The sequence below is a fragment of the Numenius arquata genome, chromosome 1 (assembly GCF_964106895.1).
Source record: "Numenius arquata chromosome 1, bNumArq3.hap1.1, whole genome shotgun sequence".
Lineage (NCBI taxonomy): Eukaryota > Metazoa > Chordata > Aves > Charadriiformes > Scolopacidae > Numenius > Numenius arquata.
The window spans coordinates 12,436,121-12,457,905 of NC_133576.1; the positions used below are offsets into that span (position 1 = coordinate 12,436,121).

At 49.7% G+C, this 21,785-nt stretch overlaps 1 protein-coding gene across 1 annotated transcript in view; it reads left to right on the forward strand.

The window, feature by feature from the left end:
• Positions 1–21,785, forward strand: part of FSTL1 (follistatin like 1) — a 57,652-nt gene that overhangs the window by 32,525 nt on the left and 3,342 nt on the right. The window contains exons 2-9 of the mRNA XM_074149298.1: positions 9,897–10,001; positions 11,250–11,379; positions 12,871–12,903; positions 14,517–14,647; positions 17,447–17,565; positions 18,346–18,458; positions 19,669–19,779; positions 21,501–21,598. Of these exons, the coding sequence (XP_074005399.1) occupies positions 9,897–10,001; positions 11,250–11,379; positions 12,871–12,903; positions 14,517–14,647; positions 17,447–17,565; positions 18,346–18,458; positions 19,669–19,779; positions 21,501–21,598 (840 nt within the window). The remainder of the gene's footprint in view (positions 1–9,896; positions 10,002–11,249; positions 11,380–12,870; positions 12,904–14,516; positions 14,648–17,446; positions 17,566–18,345; positions 18,459–19,668; positions 19,780–21,500; positions 21,599–21,785) is intronic.

Consider the following 21,785-nt stretch of genomic DNA (forward strand, 5'->3'; position numbering starts at 1 on the left):
TGGGGAAGGTGATCTCAGGGTTCTGGTGGTGGGCTCCGCAGTGCTTGGAGGGGAAGAAGGGTGACGCAGTCTTGTGTTTAGTGGCCAGGAGGAGCCTGTGCTTCACAGCTCTGTTCTGGTTTGGAGGCCAGGACAGTGCTACACCTCAGCCTGCCTGCCCCAAGGAGGAACTGCTCAACGTCCTCCTTCACACCCTCCTGTCAGCAAGGGCTTCCTCTGACTGCTTCCAAGGTGCTGTGACTTCTCTCATGTGCTACCCACGTACAGAACAGCCTCTCCTGTTGAAATTCAGGAATCAATGCTGGTCATGTTTTTATTTTTATGTTTTAAACAAAACAGGATGGAGAATTGCTGTTCCCAGAATCCCAACCACAGCAAAATGGAGCCTGGCCCACGGCACTTGCGGTCTGGGAAGGATGGTCATACCCCAACAGGGAGTATGACTTATGTGTCAGACTGTGAAGTGGTTCTGGCCCCAGACCAGGGAGCAAAGGGAGCTGAGCTGCTGCCTTCTGGTAGTTCTTGAGCAAATCTCCTCCCTTGGGCCTTTCTTTTTCAATCTGTCACATGAGGAGGATGATGCCAATCTCATCCCGCAGGTCCTGTGGGACTAACTTCATTTAGGTGCTTTCATGTGCACCGAAATCCTTCCCTGTGCATGAGGGTTATTTTCTTACCAAATACAAAGTGATTAACTGGATTCCTCCCCCTGAGAACCGTGGTGCAGCAGCAGCAGCAGCACCTCCTCTCCTCCCATGGGGACTGACTCTGCCCTGCTCACAGCTGAAGCCTCTCCAGCTGGCTTGGCCTGTGCAAAATCAGTCTCTGATCTTCTACCTCCCTGCCTTTGCCGGCAGCCAGCACTAGCAAGAAAGTTCCTGGTGGCTGCAGAGGAGCTGGCAGTTTCACCGTGTGATGCGGCAGGAGGGAATCCAGACCCTTTCTTCCAGAAGCGCTGCAGGGATGGGTGGAGGGAAGAGTGCTAAGAAACAGCATAGTTTTGGGCCATTACGTTTTTGAGGCTGTGAGTGCGAGGGGGGGGTTTTGGGGTGAGCGGCAGAGTGAAGCTGCAGCAGGGAGAGTGATGCCAGACGCAAGCTCCCTTCCTTCTAGCAGCCATTTTCCAGACTTGTTTGAGGTGGAGATTTCCTCTTCCCCAGACTCTCATGTCATTGTTCCCCTTATGGTGCCTCACCGGTCATTGCCTTGTGGTGGAAAATATGAGGTTGTGGGGGCCAAAGCAGAGACATTCCTTCCAGTTTAAAAGGGAAAACAGAGTCCTCGCGCAGTGGATCCCCGAGAGAGGTGTGCCTGGCTGTGTAACTGTTAGCAGCATCGCGCTGTAAGGGAAATCAGCTGTTTGGCAGATGCCTTTCTCCTCTTGATGAGGTTGTGGGGGAAGAAAAGCCTCCTTCCTCTCAATTCCTGCTTCCCTTTCCTTGCAGGCACCAGCTGCTGCCTCCTTGCTGTGGGACACCAGAAAGCCATGGCTGGTGTGTTAGGGCTGCCAGTCCCTGTTAGGGAGCCAGGCCGTGTACCCACGGGGGTCAGTGGGGAGGTAGAGCTCTGTATCCACCCTGCCAGTCTCTGCAAGGTGATACTGCCCAGGCAGTCTTGTTTGGAGCGGTAGTAGCACCAGACGTCTTCATCTCCCTGACAGAGCCACGGACAAATACCCACAAACAGGCTGCCATGGTCAATGTTGTTTTTCGTGGCCTCAGGCAGAGGTCACTGACCTGATGGGCCCCTCTCATCACAGAGGTCAGTCAGAGCCTCACTGCTCTCCAGCTCAATGCTCTGGTATGATGGACACAGCTGGTTCATGGACCACGGACTGGGCAGCCAGCAAGGCAGGAAGGGTCGCACGCAAATGGGTGAGGTACACCTTTTGCAGAGAGGGAACCTCCTCTGATCTCTAGGAGTTGCAGGTCCCTTCCTCTCTTACCTGCTTGTCTCTGAATCCAGGTTTTCTGGGAACACACCCCAACTCCCAGCATGGGCAGAGATGTATGTTCTGGCTTGTTTCCCATTAGCAAAAGTCAACTGCCATTGATATTTAATTAATCTATTAAGCATTCAAAAGCCTTCAAAGGGTTGCATTTTGTTGTGTGATGTGTTTAGTGAGCCAGTGCTGGATGTCAGCTGAGAACAGGAAGAGATACAGGGAGAGATTTGGGACTCTGCAGACTGGATTGGGGCATGTGTTCCTCTGTAGCAGGCATCCCGCTGCGAGAGTGGCAGCTCCCAGCACCGTGTCCGGATGGATGTTTGCAGCCCTGGATTGCAGCTGGCTGAAATACCTCAGCAGTGGAAGCTGCAAGGGATGGATGAAAGCAGAAGAAAGATGGGGTCTGTCCTCCGACACAAGGAAAATGTTGGGGAGGGAGGACGAGGGTCAGCATGGGGGAGACTGAAGGGGGACTGGGGTGAAGACGTGCCCCCAGGACTGCGAGCAGCAGCGGTGCTGAGTCTGCTGAGACGAGAGGCTGAGCCGGGGGGGCGTTTCATGGGGCTCTGCAAAGGAATTGCAGCCTGGTTCCCCAAGGAAGCAAAGCTATGTCAGCAGGCTGTCTCTGCCTGCCTGTCTGTCTCGCCTCCAGTGAGTCTTGAATCTATCAGCCTGTTTCCGCCACAGCTGATAAAGCAGTGGAGGCCTCCGAGATAATGGGATCCAGCTGGTTTTGTGACTCTAGGTGACTGGCTTAATGAGAGGGGCCTGCAAAGACCCCCCCTGAGGAAGGAGTCCATACACTGCCCTGTAACTAGCTGACAGACAGGCCATGCAGTGAGAGCTGTTGGAAACTGGACTTCATTAGTTCTGCTGCTTACAGGACGGCGTTAGGATTTGGGGGAGGAGGAATCCTGAAGTTTTAATGGCACTGGACCCCTGTGCATCCAGCGCAGACCTCATGCTGACACCCTTCAAATAGGATACTATTAGGATTGGAAACATTGTCAAATGTGTCTGGTCACAGTGCCCTGGGGAATCAAGCACTGGTTCAGAATTTGCCTCGCAAACATGTTTTTTCCTTTTTAAAACTAACTAGTTTGGGGACAGCCTGTTTTCAAACCATCTTGAGCTGCCCATCGACACCTTTGCTGGTCTGAGCTGCAGCACATGGAGGGTCCTTCTCTGGAGATACTCAAAACCTGCCTGGATGCATTCCTGTCCAGCCTGGTCTAGAAGAACGTGCATTGGCGGGGGGATTGGACTAGATGATCTCCGAAGGTCCCTTCCAACCCCTACTGTTCTGTGATTCTGTGACATGTACCATGTGCCTCCCAGAGGCAAGGGGGGTGGCGGTAGCTTCAGAGGGTGCCACTTTAGGACTGGATAACACCAGACCTGAGGAAGGGTACAGCTGGGTCTTGATGTGACCTTGCAGCAGTGGGTTCAGCAACCTCTGATGGTGGGCTTCCATCCATCATAGAGCATATGGATCACTCCACAGCCTACTGTGCCATCTTAATAGTGATGATTTGCTAGGAGGCAGGTTTGCAGGTTTTATTGGAGAGCTGAACTGTAAATCAGACATGGTTCAATCCACACACACTAGGCTTATCTCCATCGTATCTTTGACAACTGAAAATCCAACCTTCGAAGTTGAACTTTATAATTTGTGTGGGGTTTCTTCCAGATTCTGCAGATGTCCTGAGGCAATAGCCCTAAGGAAGAGAAATTGCAATGTTCACCTTACCTATCTATTTATGGCAAGCCTAGCGTTGGGGGTGCCTGCTTGTTTCACGCTAGCCTGCTCGGTTTACGCTGCTGCCAAATTTCCGCCCCGTCACACCAGAGTGTTAGAGGATCCAGGGAGCTGCTGCAGGAATTAGGTCAGGTTTGTGGGGAGGGACAGGCGCTTTGCTTGTTGGTCACAAACTGGAACAACGGGAGAAAGCGTGCTGCCAGAGCCAGTGGCACAAATGACCGGAGGTGACAGGCTGCCTGCCTGTGCGTGCCCTCCAGCGAACGTGGGATCTGCTCTCCCTGGACCTCTGGAGGAGGGCACGCTGCCGAAAGAGCTGTTTTGCCTGGAGGCACACTTGGGTAATGGGATGAAGTGCACAAGCCAAATGTTTTCTTCGTGCTATCACTGTACAGGAGTTGCTATGAGTTTTCCTGACCCCCACCCTGAGTTGCTGTGCTGCCCAGCTCTCTCTTTTTGGGTATTGCAGCACAATGCAGCGCTTTTCCCTCCCAGCCCCACAACAGGAGAGGAGAGAGATTTGGGAGTCAGGAGACATGGCTTCTTGTCTCAGCTTTCTGCATCATTGACCTGGTGCCTTGTGTCTCCAGATCTTTCTGCATGAAGAAAACATTGCCAAGACAACAGCTGAATGAAGTGCTAGGTTTCGTGGCTGGATGTTGAGTTGGTTTAGAAATTGTGCAGGCAGCGCTGTTTACAGGTGGCACCTCGGCGTGTTCGGAGACCCCTTATATCTGTACTCCTGTGTCAGTTGTGGCAGGGAACAGGCAAAAGGTACGTGGATGGGAAGACACAAGGGAGGACTGGCTGAAATATGTAGCTGAAAAGGTCGTTTCTCCCTGTCTGCGTGGAAGGAGTCTATAGTGAGTTGTACTGATTGTATCTGAAACCTTCCTCCAAGCTTTTGCTGCTGCCTTTCCTGAGGTGTGAGAATCTGTGCAAGTCTTGCAACCCCAGGCATCATTTTGGTGCCCTTCGGTTTTGCCTTGTCTGTGTAGTACTCAAGTTTGATACCTGGGATTGCCTCCTGGAGGAGCTTTCAGTGCTACAGCTCTAGAGCACTTTGATTTCCTCGCAGGGCAAAAATGCAAAGCCCTGATTTTACAGCAAACAGCACAGAGCATTATGTGAGGGATGTAGTCATTTTATGGATTTCCATAAACCGATGCCAAAAAAGGTAAAAGACCTATAGTCGCTGCTGATAGCAGAAAAGCTTTTTACTTGTGTCAGTAGGAGCAGGACAGCAGGTAGTATTTCTCCAGTGCAGCGTGGGCTGCTGAGAAAAAGACTTCTGAGATCTCCAAGGGGAGATTTTTTCTGGAAGGATGTGCAGAAAGCAAAAAGCAATCCGAGGGGTTCTTTTCAGGCACATTAACTCCTCACCTCGTAGCAGGGTGGTCTCCCTGCTCGTTTCCCAGAGCCTGCGTAATGGCAGAGATCCCTGCTCCTCCCTTTGGGCAGTGGGGCACCATGGACGTGCAGCTGCTTGCACAGCTCTTCTCTGCAGGTGGAAGCTGATTCTTCATTACAGAGGTGTTCTGTCGCTGAACTGTTAATGGTTTCAAGCTTTCAGAAGCTAGTTGGGGAAGTCTCCATATCTTGTTGCAGACACCGCGCTGTTTTCCTGCAGTCCCACCAGCAGGGAGCAGGCATGGCAGCTGGCAGGACCTTGAGACCCCCCCGTGCAGACCTGCTTGTGGCACCGCGTGTTGGCATGTCCAGCCACACTCGGTCCCGGACATCCGGGTTCACGCAGGGGCTCGGAAATGCTCCCGACATCTGCGCTTACACTGTGTTGGGGGTCCAGCTCCTCAGCACCGGTTGCTGCTAGAGATGAGAAACAGCCCTTCCCGCTGCCTAATTTTAGCTCTCCACCTTGAGGCCTCCCGTTGCTGGTTGCCATGGTGATCCCTCACCGCCGGCTATGCTGCCAGCTTTCTCACCCGCGGGTGCCTTGGAAATGTCTCTTTTTTTTTTCCTCCTTGCTCCCCGGGAAGCAACAGCCTGAGCAACAGGCTCACTGCTCTGTCAGCTCAGGTCTTCTGCTTGGCGCTTGCCTGTTTGCGTGCAAGAACTGTTCATCCATGGGGTTATGCTTCCTAGCTCCCCGGAAGCGGTGTGTGTTCCTGTGCCCATTCGACAGACAGTCTAAGCTATGCGTACATGAAGCTGATGCTGCCTGGCTGCCCTGAGTTTCTGGCCCGTGAGCGATGGTGAACAGCTTTCTCCATGGTCTTTGCCCGAGAAGGTATCTGGGGAGGTTGTGCCCTTGTGGAGGCTGCAGGGTGAGGAGCCAGGAGTGCCCCTGTGCCATGGCAGATGCTCCAGAGTCTAAGCACTCCTGCCCTGGCTTTATGCTCACTGCTTTTACACCTTCGCGCTCTGGGCAGCAGAGGAGTAATTAAAATCATTGCCCAGAGAGAGTTTGGGCATCTCACCCGACCAGAATTGAGGAACTTGTCACGGCTTGCGATGTAAATGCCACCGCGCAGCAATTAATAACGACTCTCTGCCCTTTCCCTTCCGCCTGCCCGGGCGCGCTGTGCACAGGGATGAGTGACACTTCCCAAGCCCACGGTGACAGAAAAGGCAATGGCAGCTCACAGGGAGGAAGCAGTGTAGCAACCACGATTCCAGCCTCCAAATCCTGAAATTAATTTAAGAGCAACAGCATTGAAATACTGTGGAGTCTTTTTTGTGTGTGACCTTGAATTTAAACCTTTGCAGCTCATATTTTCAAGCTTCTACATGGTAGGTGCGAGGACAAGCTATTTAATATTGAAGTGGCAGCTGCCCTCCCCACTTATATGACTCCAGCAGATGGAGCTTTGTAAAGAGCTAACATGACAAGGTCCAAGGTAAGATCAGAATATCTGTCACGAGAAACTAGTTTGGCTCATGGCATCTGGGAGGTCGCCAGAGAATCATGAGTGAAGATTATAAAGCCTCATTCACAAACCCCACTGTACCAGTCCATTCATCCTCCGCCACCTCTGCTACACTCCCAATTACACACAGAAGACTCGGGCATTTGCCGGGAAGGTGGCCAGGAGCCACTAGAGAGAGCTCCCACCCTATGGTACTGTGAAGCACCTTAGAGCTGTGAGGCCATACCAGGCAATAGCAGTGGCAGCTGCTAACTTCATCTGTGTGCAGGCTGGCAGAGGAAAGTGTCTTCTGGCTCTTGCAGGAAGCGAAGGCAGGATTTGCCGGAGCAGGGATGGGGAAGATGTAAGGTAAGGAGAGGTGGTGCCTGGTGAAGGAAGGAGGTGAGGGCCTCAGGGATTTTGGGAAGGGGGGCATACAAGTAGAAGGAGCAATGTTTTGTAGGTTGTAGATGGACAAAGTATGGTTTGTGGGGTGAACATTGCAAGGATGGGGGAACAGGGGGCTGAGGGATCTGGGGTGGAAGGTGAGAGATGTTTTCACTAAAGGTGGAGCAAGCACCCAGCCTGGTAGCTCCTGCCATGGCGGCTGCTGCTGCTGGGAGGGAGGATGAGCAAGCTGAGGCTGAGAAACCCTGTGCCAGAGGGCAGACAGGCCAGCAGAGCAGCTTGATTCCTTTCTTTCTATAGCAAACCCCTGGGGTGGAGATAGCCGTGCTGAGACATGGCAACCAGCTCTGACCCACTGCCAGCCTCGAACAGCTTAAAACAACAACAAAGAAGCAACCACCAAAACATCTTGCTTTGATTAATAAGAAAAATCAGAATAACGTGGCTCTCTAGCCTGGCAGGAGGCAGGTTTTCCTCAGAGGCTGTTCTGGCAGTGTCACCTTGTCAGCATCCCCGCCCTGGGTCCCAGTGGGAGAGCTGCGGGACGGCTCCTGGGCTCGGGTGCTACAGGGGAGGGAGCTGCAGCCAGGACAGCCACGTTGTGGGCCTGGTTTCCAGCGAGCTGGCAAGGGTAGAGGAGTCTTGCAACCCAAGCTCAGTCCCTGCAGACGCCTGCTGAGGCCGGCTGCGGTTGTAGCCGTGCCATCTCAGCCCAGGAGGCAAGAGCCAGGTTTGGCATGGGTAGGCACAGCCAGGAGCTTGCTGCTGGCAGTCCTGCCAGGCCATGGGCAAGGAAAGGCAGAGTACTGCCATCTATTGCCAGGCACCTGGATTACAGACCTTGGTGGGTGGCATTTCAAAGCTGTGTCTATCTCTATTTTTTTCTGGTCTTTGGCTTGGTGAAGGGATGGGCATGTTGTTTGAAACCCTTTAAATAGATTAGCTCTTAGGTGTCTGCAGTGCATTTTGGGTAAGCCCGAGCCAGACTCCAACCTGGGAGAATTTGTTTTTTCTTTATCCTTTTTGCAAAATGAGTTACTCTTCCTTTTCTGCCCAAAGTTGTGTGAGTTGCTTTGTGTGGTGAAGCACTTGTCTTGCTCCATCCTACCCCAAAAGTGCCTAGATCATTTACCCCAGCCCTCAACCAGAAGATAGCTAAGAAGAGGTGGATGCAGCAGAAGGGGCAGAGTGTCTTTCATAGCTCAGAAGCCATACGTGAAAGGAGGATGAAGGGCCAGAGGGAGGATAACAAACTGTCTTCATGGGGTGAGCAGGCCTGGAACATGGTGTGTGTTTCTGAGCTAAGACTGGTGTGTCTGAGTACTATATTTTTATTTTACAGGGTAAGCAGCAAGATAGGAACATTTGCAAAGAATAAGAAAGATGTTTGTCGCTATGCAAACCTGGAGGGAATCCTGCAGTACTTTGAAAAGACCTTCTTGGGCTTGATGACTGTGCAGTAGGCCAGCAGACAAAACACTCTGAAGGCCAGGGCAAAGTCATTCATAAAATGAGCTGGCTGTCACTGGGGGCTCTTCAGTAAAGACAACAATTCACTGTGAAATTGTGATTTAAAAGAAAGACAAAAAAAAAAAAAAAAAAAAACAAAACAAAAAAGCAAATGATAAAGAAACAATAGGAGAAAAAAATGTGCACTCAGCATTCGTTACTAAATGTATCAATAATGCTTGCTCCTCAAGTCAAATTTTGCCCCTTTTTCATCACCTACTTTCAAAAGTATATGATGGAGGTACAAATATACCACCAATGAGCAGAGGTTAAGAATAATATTCAGATGAGAGGGTAAAAAAGCCTTTGTGTATTAAAGAGTCACAGCTGATGTGATTGACTTATCCCGCTGACTATTTTACATTCCTCAGTTTTCTGTCTCTGTTATAAAACTGTTGAGGAAGCCAGTTGGCTAGCCTGAACCAAATACTTAACTTCCAGGTGGAAAATGTTAGATGAAATGAGAGTCACAAAGGAAATTAATGACAAAGCAGAGAATTAAACCAGGGTCTCCAAAGTCTGAACCCCTGGAACAGTCTTCTCTTTTAAAAGTCTAAAGGAAAAAAAGACATTAAACTGATAAAAGTAAATTGTGGCTTTATTGAAAACATGATTAACCTGTGGAAATCTTCCCTGCTAGATGTTACCAGTTTGAGAAGAACACAGTGGAACTCAAAAAAAAAAAAAAGGGTTTGACAGTTACATGAACAAGAAGAATACTTGTGATGACTTTGGCTGGGAAAAAAACTGTAAAGCGTATAAATTGTGCTGCAGGGCATAAGTCAACTGCTGGCTGTCAGGGACCAGGAAGAAATTCTCTGTGAGAAGGTTACTGTATAATTATCTATGACAGTGTCTCTTCCTTTGAAGTGTTTAATCTTGACCAGCGAAGGCAAGATAATGGGTCACGTAGTTTTTTTGAAGTTTTTTTGTGACAGGGGCATTATCTGGTGCCTGATGGCGATTTCTTCTGCCTGTTTGGTATCTCACCTTTCTCCAGGGTTATGTTCAACTATTAAATATCTCAAGCAGACATTTCTGCACCCTACCCTCTACAAAAAAATTTTGAAGACAGCAGTCCTTGACATGAGCAAAGTATTCTTGCCAGTTGTGCTACACTTTCTCTTGCTCATGTTTGCTCCAGTTCTCCTAGCTGATTTTCCAGGAATGACTTCAAGGAAGCCCTCTATTGCTGGGGCTGTAGCCCTAGCTCTTGTGTCTGCTGCTGGTTATTGTCTGAGCTGTCTCATCTATTGCAGTCATGTGTCTCTTGTTCTGTGATCTGTGCCTCACTGCCTTGGTGCTCTTTGGTCCAGTCTAGAAGTTAAATGTGTTATATTTTTAAAACTATCTTTCTGCTCTTTTGAATAACTGTATTTTGTGTCTTTTACTTTGTATCTTGCAGGAAGAGCCAAGGAGTAAATCCAAGATCTGTGCCAATGTTTTCTGTGGAGCCGGGCGGGAGTGTGCAGTGACAGAGAAGGGAGAGCCAACTTGCCTCTGCATCGAGGTAGGACGGCAGCACAGCTGCTGCATCTGATATGGGCATCACCAATAGCCCCCTGGGCTTCGGTTGTTGGAAGGATCCCATGGTGGGATGAGGCTATGACTGTTTTGGAGCAGCTGCAAATTCACAGTGGCTCTTTGAACAGCAGGGCCTTTCCCAGTGTGGTGTGGGGTAAGAGCCCTGCGGGGTAGATATTGTCTGGGGCTTGCAGCTGTGCTACTCGCACAACTGCCTAGGATCTTTACATGCACAGGAGACTTGGCTGGAGGTCTTTTGTTGGGAAAGCCCAGTGGGGTATTGATAGGCAGCTGGCTTTGGAGGGCACTATAGGGAGTGGTCTGCAAGCTCCAAGACAGCCTGCCCTCACTGGCATCTTGCTTGAGGAGGTTACAAGCACCCTACTAAAAATCAGCTTTTGTAAAATGGAAATAATTGTGGTAGAGTGCTGTGAGGATGAATAGCTCCATCCAGCAGGGAGCCGGAGATGATTAGAAGAGCCTTTCCCAGCTGTAGAGACATAGTGTCTCCCTACTCTGCTCTGCCCTTTGCTTTCAGACCATTCCTGCCTGGCTCCTGGGAATGGGCATGTGGCTCTTTGTTCCCACTTCCCTCAGAGCCTGCAGCTCTCACGTGGCTACCCTGGGTACTGGAGAGTGAAACGTCCTGTTAGCAGAAAGACAGTCTGTCACTCTGGGTAGGCTTGGCCAGATTGAAAGGGACACAGGAAGGAAGCCTGCAGCCTGGACAGTGGCACTGGCGAACTCTCCCTCTGCTGTAGGCTGTGCTGTTTGCTCGAGGCTGATGGCTTATTCTACATTTGGTTGCAGAAAGGTGGAGCAGAGTCTACAGAGAGATGTAACGGAGCTGAGCAAGCAGAGGTGCACAGAAGAGAGTCATAGAAACACCTCCAGGAAGGCACATCCATGGCATATAGAGCAGCAGTTGCAGGATTACACTCAATATTTATGCTGGGCACTGATTTCTCTGCTGGGCTCTGCTTTCAGGAAGGCTCCTGTCATGGTGGTGGTGGTGGTGACAGAGCCTGGGATAAAGGGAAGCCTTTGAACCCACACCCACACACTTCTCTGTGCAGGTTTTTCTGGGATGGTGATGGGTGAGCACAGCCTGCTCCAAACACCTTTTGGGCCAAGAGGGCTTCTTTTGGGCCAGGCTGATGCTGGGACTCACCTGCTTCCCTCTAGCTGTCCTAAAGAGGCAGGTAAAATACTGTCTTCTCTGGCTCTCTCATAGCAATGCAAACCTCATAAGAGACCAGTGTGTGGTAGCAATGGCAAGACGTACCTGAACCACTGTGAGCTGCACCGTGATGCCTGCCTCACTGGCTCCAAGATCCAGGTGGATTATGATGGCCACTGTAAAGGTAACCCTGTGTCAGGGAGTGCTGAGGGCTGGCTAGCCTTTAAGGGGGGGAGAGCTGGGAGCCGCGCGTGATAACAAGGCAAGGCAGAGGTCTCACCAGCCAGGATCCTGTCCCATAGTTGCTGAGCGAGCTAACAGGGCAAGCTGAGGAACAACAGTCAGGTTCAACCAAGAGTCGAGATCACGAGGCAAGTTTGTGGGGATGAAGTAGGCCTGAAGTTGAGCCATGAATTCAAGTCAGGATCGGGTCCAGTGATGGTAGCCGGAGTCACACACAGGCCTGCAATAGCCAGACAAGTCCGTAGTGATGCAGGCTATAGCAGTCTGAGATATAGGTGGGAAGACAGTTACTAGGTCAGGGCCTAGGTGGACAGGATCTGTGGCAAGTACAGGAATGGTTGCAACAGAGCTTGAGACAGGTATACCTACAACATAATCCCAGGCAAGGAAGGACTAAGTTCTGAGGCGTCAGCTGAAGTGGGCTAATGGGTAGAGAGTGTGAATGGAGGCCCTAGGTGAGGTTGGCAGGGCCAACTAAGGCCCTCATTAGTGCACTCAGGGCCCTGCCACTTTGCCTGTGGTGGGTTCTTGAAGCTATTGTCTCACTGGCTTGGTAGGAGGGGGGCACTTAGGAGAGCAGGGCAACTATTTGCTCCTGCCTGCCTCTCTGTCTACCTGCTGAGGAAAGGTCAGACTCTCAGGATAAACCCCCAAAGCCCATACTACTATTCAAGTTCATAAGGGACCTCAAGAACTTTAGGAGCAAGGATTTCACCTCAATGGTGGGGCCGTTTAACTCACCCCCATGCTTCGGGTCCCAGTGTGTCCTGAATGAGAGGTACCTCTGTGAAAAGAACTGTTCCAAGACTGAACAGGTGACAAAGGAAAAATAGCACAGGCTCAAACTATCTGACCTCCTTTTCTGCTTGAGCAAAACCTCTGCCAGAACCACGTGTAGCCTGTTGCTAAGAAGTAACTCAACCACAGGATCTAGTCCAACCCCCTTGGTCAAACAGGGTCATCTAGAATGGGTTGCCCATGACTGTGTCTAGTCCAGGGTTTTGAGCATCTCCAAGGATGGAGACTCCACAACCTCTTTGCCAGCTTGTTCCAGTGTTCAACCAGCCTTGCAGTAAAAAAGCGTTTCCCTGTGTTCAAGTAGAATTTCCTGTGTTTAAATATGTGCCTGTTGCCTCTTTCCCTGTCAGTGGACAATATGGAGAAGAGTCTGGCTCAGTCTTCTTCATTCCCTCCCATCAGATTCATAAATATTGATGATGTCGCCCCTGAGCCTTCTCTTCTTCAGGTTAAAGAGTCCTCAGCCTCCCCTCAGATGACACATGTTCCAGTCCCTTAGTCATACATGTGGCTCGTGTGTTTCCAAACGCTCCCAGCTTCCTCTGCTCTTGCCCAAGCGGCACCCAGGGTGGGAAGAGATTTGTATTGCTTCATGTTGTGTCTGAAATATCCTCTTCTGTCTTTCCATTAACAGAGAAGAAGTCTGAGAATCCAGCTGCAAGTCCAGGTAAGAGGCCATCTCCTGCATGGCTGAAGCCTCTTTGAGTATTTGGGAAGAGAGGTGGGGAGGAAGGGCTGCTGTGGGAATTGAACACCTCTGTGTAAAAGTGATACCTCTGCCCTGGCTGTTGCAGTCTGAGTTGGTAAATCAGTAGAAATATGATTGCCCAGACCCTTACTCATGGGTAACCTTTCAGAGCTCATACATTTCTTGTGCTCTTCACGGTGCTGGGATGTCTCAGGGACTCTGAGCATGTACAAGGTGCAATGAAACCCAGTTTGCTCCTGGGGACACAAGCTGTGTTCACCAGCCAGACTGAAGGAAGAGACACTCTTTTGGGTAGTTCATTGAGGATCTAAGACACAATAACTGTGGAGCTGTTGTCCTCAACTCCGAGAGCGCTCTTTTGAAAGGAGACTTTGCAAAACTGCTTCAGGAGCGATTAACTGATGGGTGCAGGGGCAGCACTAGGTAATGAATAGGTCATTGCCTGGGGGAGTCAGGAGGTGTAGCTGAACCACCTCTCCCATCAGCCAACAAATCTCTTTGATTCCCTGTGCCTGGTTTCTCCGTTTATGCATTGCCTTGTGTACTTAAGACTAAGGATTTTGGGGACATGGCCTGTGCTTCATCAGGGGACCCTTTTCCCATCCATGGCCTCTAATTGCTGGAGCTATATAATTGTCAACTTCAGCTTCCTAGGACAGATGAGAGCAAACTCAAGTACAAACTTAAGGGAAAGGACCATATTCTGGACATGGCCACCACCCCAAAGCAGTTTCAAGGAAGTTCAAAATTAAACATACAGAAACTGTCAGTCTGGTTGTGATTGTAGTCACTGGATTCAGAAGGAGATCCTTAGTGTGTGTAAGTGACACAAATGCGCACTGATTCCCCTTCTGGTTCCATTGGCCTCTGAGCAGGTGGGACAACTTACAGAAGCCAGAAGATCTAGGCTTTGCTTTGAAATTTGCTTGAGTTTTGCTTTGAAATACATGCTTCAGTATTAGCACACAAGGTGATATCCACCTAGAGGAACCTGTGGCTCTAGAGAGCACTGCAAACAATCCCAACTTGACCCCCTCTCATTTCCAATCAGGGTGGGCAAGTTAGGGCTTTGAAGAAACAAAATCTGAGATATTAGGCCCCAAAATTCAAGTCCTGGGGAGAGCATGGTATAGAAAGGCTTGCTCAGTTTAGTCTTCACCCTTGCAGAGGATGGAAGTTTTGGTACTTGAGGGCTAACGGCTGAATGCCTGTTCTGCATGGCATCGGGAACCCTGGGGACATTGTCAGTCGCCTCCTCCCTCAGTCTGGGAACTCTTCACACGAAGATTAGTCCACACCGTATTGCTCTTCCACAAGCTTTGGGGACAGGAAAGCAGAATGAGTTTGGGAGGAGTGTTGTTTTCTGGCCTTGCCACATGGTGTCACCCACAGCCCATCTGCCGTTCAGCACATGGCACCTCTGCTTTGGTCTGGCCGTGGTACATCTCCAAGGACTAAGGGGTCTGCAAACTGCTATCAGGGCTGTCTGGCTGGTTTTTATTTCCAGCCGTCTCTCTGTGGTCTTCCTGCCATCTTTATTTCTCTCACCCTTGCTTTTTCTCCTTTGACAGTTGTCTGCTATCAGTCGGACAGAGATGAGCTTCGTCGCCGCGTCATCCAGTGGCTGGAAGCTGAGATTATCCCAGACGGCTGGTTTTCCAAGGGCAGCAACTACAGCGAAGTCCTGGACAAGTATTTCAAGGCAAGTAGACCAGCACCTGCCTCACGGGCCAGAGAACGTTTCTTGTCCTGTCACTGCAAAGCAGCTGCCGTGCCCCTCACCCAAGAGGCTCCAGTGTGTGATGGGCCTGTCGAGCTGGGGGCATGGGAGATCTGGTATGTCCTACAGCGTGGTGTGTTACAAGCCACCTGCAGCAGCTGCTGACAGAGCCACTGACACAGCTATGGGACAGCCCAGACCTGGAGTATTGCTGGGGATCTGACCTGCCCTGGGGAAAAGGAGGAGAGCAGGCCAAGTGTGCCTGTGGCAGGGGAGAGAAGAACTGATCTCAGGGGACAAAAGAGAGCTGGAGGAGAAAAGGTGGGTGAAAGGGCTGCAAATGCAGGTAAAAGGAGCAGGAAGCTGGGGCAGAGGCTGCTGATCCTTTGTTCTAGACGGTCACAAGGCCATGTTGAGATGGATATAGGGGACACTTGGGGGCTTCTAGGGGAATATTTGCTTGCAAAGGAGTATGACCCAGTTGTGGTCGAGAGCTAGCAGTTCCCTAGTGTTCTGCAGAGAGAGGAGCCGCCCATGAGCCTTGGGCCCTGCAATCATCCCTCCTCCCTGCCAGTGTGTCCCTGAGCCCATCCCCACCCCCTTTTGTAACCAGCAGATCACAGGCTTCTCCCATGCTCCTGCCACATGCACTGCTGCCTCCCTCCCCCTCACGCCCGGCTCCTGATAAAGACTTCAAAGCGTTCAGGATGGAGCTGAAGGAGCAGGTGGGGAAAGGGGGAGAGCGTTTAAATCATAAGCCGTTGACAGCAAGAGATTAATGGTGCTTGACAGGAGTTAGCACTGCAAGCAAATTTGCCATGGCAATGGCACCCCCTGGTGAGACAGAGGAGCTGGTCCCCGAGCTCCAGAGAGCATCTTTGCCTTTGTAGCCATTAATGTGGCTCCGTCTGTGGAAACCTACTTGTGTCCCACTGCCTCAGGCACCCCCGCCGGCACCCGAAAGCTGCAGTGTCCTGCAGAGTGGAGCTGCTCAGTCCCTCCCCCTTGCAAACGTGCCGTCCCCAGCCGTCTTCACAGAGAGTCTCCCCAGGTCATGGGCTTTGCTGAAATGCATGAGCCAGCCACTGGCTTGCTCCACTGTGGTGTCACAGCCTGGTCACTCTTCCTGGCCCCATACCTGTTGGGGAGCTGGTGAAGTCCTGTGGCCGCAGCTCAGAGGCAGATAGCCTCATATTCTCTTTATTGTCCCCCCAGCTTTTTCTGCAGCACTGATCCCAGGCACAAGTGAGTGAATGTTTCCGTGACAAAGCCATGCCTTTTCTCAGACCAAAAGGGGAATTTCCTTCTCTGTCAGGTGGTAATCCACCGTATCAACAACTCCTAAAGCTTTGAAAGCCTTAAAGCAGAATTCAAAGCTTGGAGCACCCTGGGACAAATCCAGGCAAAGCAAACTAAGTGTGTTCAGGTACACACAAATTTGTTTCACCAATGAGGGTCTGCTGTTGCTGGAGGAATTCTGCAGTGCCCAGCCCTGGGGCTCTGCACTCCCTCCCTTCAAATGGCCTGATTCCTGCCTTGCAGGTAATAAACACTGGAGGTAAAGATGAGATGAAGCATTTCCCATTTTTCCTTGATGAAGAGGTTTGTAGATGTGGCGTTAAGCTGTTTAACTCCTGGAAGCCTGGCTTGTATGGATCACTGGGATGTGGGTTGTCCGACAAACAGGCCATGAGCTTGAAGGATGTTATTTCAAGAGGAGTGAGTGAGGCCTGTAGTGGGAAGCTGCCATGTTTTGGAGAGTCTCTGAGGGAACACATAAATGCAGACCACAGCATTGAAAGGCAAGAAAACTAGCTAAATTGAGTCTGGGTCGTTAAAGGGAACTGCGGCCACTTCTACAAAAAATAGCGGGATGAGAGGCTTCAAAGTCTTGTAGAAGTTGAAACACGTTAGTGGAGCAGTTATGCACAGGCTACAGCGTGCAGAGTAATTTTCCTAGCCCTACAGGTTTCTCCTGAACCACATAGAGTTAACAACAGGCGGTGTCTCTTCCAGCATTCCTGGAAGCACTGCAGGAGGAGACCTGCCCCGAGTCACACAGCAAAAGTTAGCCGGCAGCAGTCTGTGTGCAGAATTCATTTTCCCCTCACTGCAATGCAGCTGTCTCTGAGGGGGCCCAACAGTTCTGCTGAGTTCCCCGCACCGTGATATGACATCTTCAAACAGGAAGGCAAAATGCAATTACTTCTTTGGGAGTACAGCCAGGATTTCGGGGTTAAAAATCCTGCTCTTCAATGCCAGGAGTCCTGTCAGGACCTTAAGAAGTTGGTGGCAAGGGGTTGTGCTGTTGCATTAAATTGTTCTTTCTTTGGGATCAGGAGAAAATTGCTTCCTGTGATTTTCCCTTTTGTCACTGTCACAGTCCAGGCACAGCTTTGGACTTACACGTATTGGAAAACTGACACCTCCTTGAATGCAACTGGTTTGCTTTAAGGCAGGAGGTATATAAGAAGGCTAAGAGCTGGCTGGAGCAAAGAGAAGAAACGGGGTTAGAGCCATAAATCAAGCAGCAGGAGGTGAATGAGAGGCAGTGTAGCTTATCGGTGAGAACAAGGGTAGGATCCTGTTTGCCAGTTCTGATGCTAGTGTGGATATGTTGCTGCTTTTCTCTAAGCTTCTGTTTCTTGTGCAAAACAGGGATGATGCAACCTGTTTCACTAAAGCTTCAGAAATGTTAAGTACATATGGAAGAGGGAGAAGGAAGGTGTACCCTGAACTGATAAATCAGTCCCTTTCACATCTTCCCATCTTTCCTTACAGAGCTTTGACGATGGCGATTCTCGCTTGGACTCCACTGAATTCCTGAAGTTTGTAGAGCAGAATGAGACTGCTGTCAACATCACCACCTACATGGACCAGGAGACCAACAAGCTGCTCAGGTGGGCAGTGAACAGGGGAGTGAACGGAGAAGGAGGCATGAAAATCCACTTGTGGAAAATATCAGTTAGGGCTTGCCCTAACAAAGATAGTTGTGTATGAAGTGGCTTCTCACTTAAATAGGTGTGAACACCACCAAATGGAACAGTGCCACCCCTACCCTTCACGTTAGGCAGGTACTCCAACCCTCTTTTGACTTAAATCTAGTAGGTGTGCAGCCAGAAGATGAGTCGGGTGACAGAAAATGTGTCTTCTTTTTTTTATTTCCTAATAAATTAGCTTTCCAGTGGACCTTACTCACCTTCTGCCTGATAGCTAGGTCCAGTGCAAGGAATATGGTGGGAAAGCACAGCTCATGGGCAGCCTGCAGTTAGATCTGGTACAAGCATCACATGAAAATGTAATTTGAAAGGTTTCCCTTTTTCTGTGTGTGTGCCACTGTGTGTGACACAATGAAGAGAACAGGCTGCTTCTTGTTAGGCTGTGCTTGCATCTTTACTCGTGTGACAGCATGTAGATGTAAACAGGGTCCCTCATTCCTGTTGTTCTGAATATCCCCCCCACTTCCCAGCCCTTTGCCAGATAGGGAGTATTTTGTGACTGTTTTTCTTTTGTCTGCATTCAGTGAGTTTCCTTACAGAAGCCACTTCCTAGTTATTACTGGTTTTACTCAGAGCCTTCCTAGTTATTACTGGTTTTACTTGTCTGTACGCTGAAGCCAGTAGAGCAGGGACCAGCCTAGTACAGCCCTGTGCAGAACATGCCTCTCTGTTGCCTTTCAGGGGACTCTGCGTAGATGCCCTCATCGAGCTATCAGATGAAAATGCCGACTGGAAGCTCAGCTTCAATGAATTTCTCAAGTGCCTCAGCCCATCCTTCAACCCACCAGAGAAAAGTAGGAGCTCCTCACTTGTACTGGGGAACCAGATGGGTTCTGGGAAGGGAGGAAAGAAAAGAGACCAGCTTTGGGCCAGACATCAGATGTTGTAACTCCACTCCCAGCGATAAAGTGATAAATGCCTGCCTGCCATCCAACATCACCCCTTGTGCCTGCATTGTCAAAAGTACTGTTTTTTCTGTTCCAGAGCTCCCACAGCTCTCGTGATGAAAAAGGTTTGGATTTTAGAAGCAAGGGCATGGGTCAAATGGATATGGTATGTTGGAAGGTCAAGGCATATATTTAACAGTGCAGAGATAAATCATGTGGGGAGTTCACTTCTGGATAACTTGGGAAAGTCAGACCAGACCAAAGTCCTGCTATGCTCTGCCTTTCACACAGAGACCCTCCCTGATGAACTTCTCAAAGTTCACTGTCCTTCCAAATCCTGCTTAGTGCTACAGTTCACGTGGAAGCAGCTTAGTGCTCTGTTGACCCAGCTTGCCTAGCCATTCATCTAATTGTCTCCTCAGGGGGTGCCGGTCCAAAGGTGCCGGATTTACATCCCGCTGCGATGGCACAGAGGAGCAGACAGAGGCTATGCTTCTTAGGGAATATTAAGTTGAACTCTCTGTTGCCTGTTTCAGTGGGAAGCTAGGGATGCTGCACCTCCCCTTGAAAACGTGATCAGCTGGTTTTCACTTAACACCATATGGGCCCTTGAATGCTTTGGGGGCCTCAACTTAAACATGTAATTGAGCTGTGAGAAGAAATGTGAGCTGAAATGAGAAATCTTTTTTTTTTTCTTCCCTTCTTTTCTCAGGGGAACAGCAAACGCACGTATCATTTCCCCAACTTCTCCCCACCTGAAACAGGAATTGTTTCAGAGTAACCAAAGCTTTCACTTTGTGGCTTCTCTTCTATGTATAACAGATTAGGAAATTCAAACAAATCCAGTATTGAGATTTCATTTGGAATTGAGAAATTGAAATGTGTTCTTTTGAGGAAGCAAAGTGAAGTGTTTGGCTTTCCCATATTATTTTTTGGCTGCTTTCACACACCAAATTCAGCATGAATATTTTAGTTATTACGAAACTTTTGGTGGTTAGTGGAAAGAAGGCCTCCTCCAAAACCTTGTACCTCTTCTCTCTCAAGGCATTTCCAAAGTATGTTGTCTTTAGCCTGCTCGTGCTCTCACAACCACTGCCCGTTTTTTGTGCCTCCCTAGAGTGTGCCCTGGAAGATGAAACCTATGAGGATGGAGCAGAGACCCAAGTGGAGTGCAACCGCTGCGTCTGTGCCTGTGGGAACTGGGTGTGCACTGCAATGACGTGCGAGGGTCTGTATGCTCTTCAGACAATTTGTTTATTTGATTGTGTACAAAAGGGATTTTTGCTTCCTATCTTTCTAAAGGCAGCAGCTGTCCAGATTACTTCTCTCTCCACCTTTTGTTCAGCTTGCTCACCTTTTTGTTCGGTTATGGGTTACCTCTGCATCACCCTCTGATGCTCCATGTTGGCCAAACCCAAGCTGGTTCTGTTCTAGAGGTCAGAAAGTGTGTGACTGAGTTGGGGGCAATGCAGCTGGGGTTTGTAGTTTGGATTTGGTGTAATGAGAATTCAGCACCAAACCTTCCAGACTAGAGCTACTCTGCATCCAGCTGGTTTGGGGCATGCACAGACTAATTAGGTCACTGTCTGCACGCGTAGGTGTGAGCATGTCAGCTTTCCTGTACGTGTGTCAGTATCCTCTCTCTATCTGTATTCACCGTATCTGTTCAACAGGAGCTAATGTCCTGTCTTGCCCCAGAGAGGAGCTAGAAGACTTCATCCAGTAATGCCAAGCAAGCACTTTAGCTTCTTGCCATAAAAACTGTAGAAGCAAAAGAAAATAATGGTGATGGAGATGAAGGAAGGTGGTATTCATAATAAGGCAGGGTTGTTGGTCTGTCTGTTCTTTCTCTGGAAGGCCCTTTCTAAACTTTCACAGCCATGTTACAATTGTGAGAAGTCATAGTGGGGTTGTGAACAACGGCTCTCCATTTTGCCTTTTCACAGATGGTCCAAGGCCAGTGGAAAGCCAGCTTTCCTCTGCCTTGAGAAATGTATGGGTCCTTTTCAGGGAGCCATGTCCCCCTCCCAGCACTGCACTGCATTTTTCTGGCCTTCTTCCCTAGAAATCAGGCCTTTGCTTGAGCTTTGTTTTCAGTGCTGTGTGGGGGCTGTCAGCATTACGTTAGTTCAGGTCTATAGCCAGTAGCTTTGGCAGAGTAGGAGAGAGGGGAAGAGCAACAAGTACGTATAGAATTTCTTTAATGTTTATCTGGCCATCTGCAGCAGAGGCTTTGGGGTCACCTCAGCTCAGACTTGGCTGTGGCAGCAGGAAGTCACCTCAGAAAAGATAACTGTAATACTAATAGAGCTGCCAGAGGAGCTGTGGGTAGGTGTCAGGGGTTAAGCAACCCAATGAGAGACTTTTTGCTGCCTCTCCAGAAACGAATTTCAAAGTTGCTATGCAACACCTGGTTTTGCTGCCTGTTTTGTTCCCTGCATCCGTGGCAGAAGCATGCAATGGGACAGCAATTCCTTCACTTTCTGCCCATGTCAGAGTAGCAGAGGGGTTAGAGGCTATTGTTAGAGGGATAATGAAACCAAAGAATCAGATCAGATACATCAGCAAGTTGCATCTCCACTTTGTGAAATTACCTCTTCATTAGGCATCAGTTATTGTACTTGAGCTTCCATTTATTCCGTACAAGAGGCCAAGATGTTTGAACTAATTATAGGTGCGTCTTTTAAATAATAGGTGGCCTCTTCCTTGTGGTTTTATTTTATATCACATGTGAGAGAGAGATGGGGACAGACTGGGTGCCCGGGTTCTGAAGTCCCAGGCAGCCACAAGGCCCATTCTCTTTCTAAGAAGCCAACCTTTCCTCCAGCAAAGTGTTCCTAAGCCTGAGGTATGCTGTGGCTGACCTGCCTCTTTTTGTTCTGTGTGGTTCAGCCTCTCAAATTTGCATCCCCCATTTGTGATAGTGCTGGACTCCGTTTCTGTTTGCAGGGAAGAATGAGAAGGTGCCTGCTCAGAGACAGCGACCTGATCAAGACTTGACTGAGGAGGAGCTGGCTAGATACGTTCAGGAACTGCAGAAGCATCAGGTTAGCATGAGGCTGGGGAGGTCTGCTTGCACTAAGTCTTTCCTGGCTAGAGGAGTTCCCTCTGCTTCTGTGACTTGGAGACTTCTGGTGGAAGAGATAACACAGTGAAGGGGGATCCCTGTTGCCTGTAGGGACAAATAAAGGTGTGGGGCTTTGAGGTATAAGCCAGTGTTGGCACTGCTTGTGG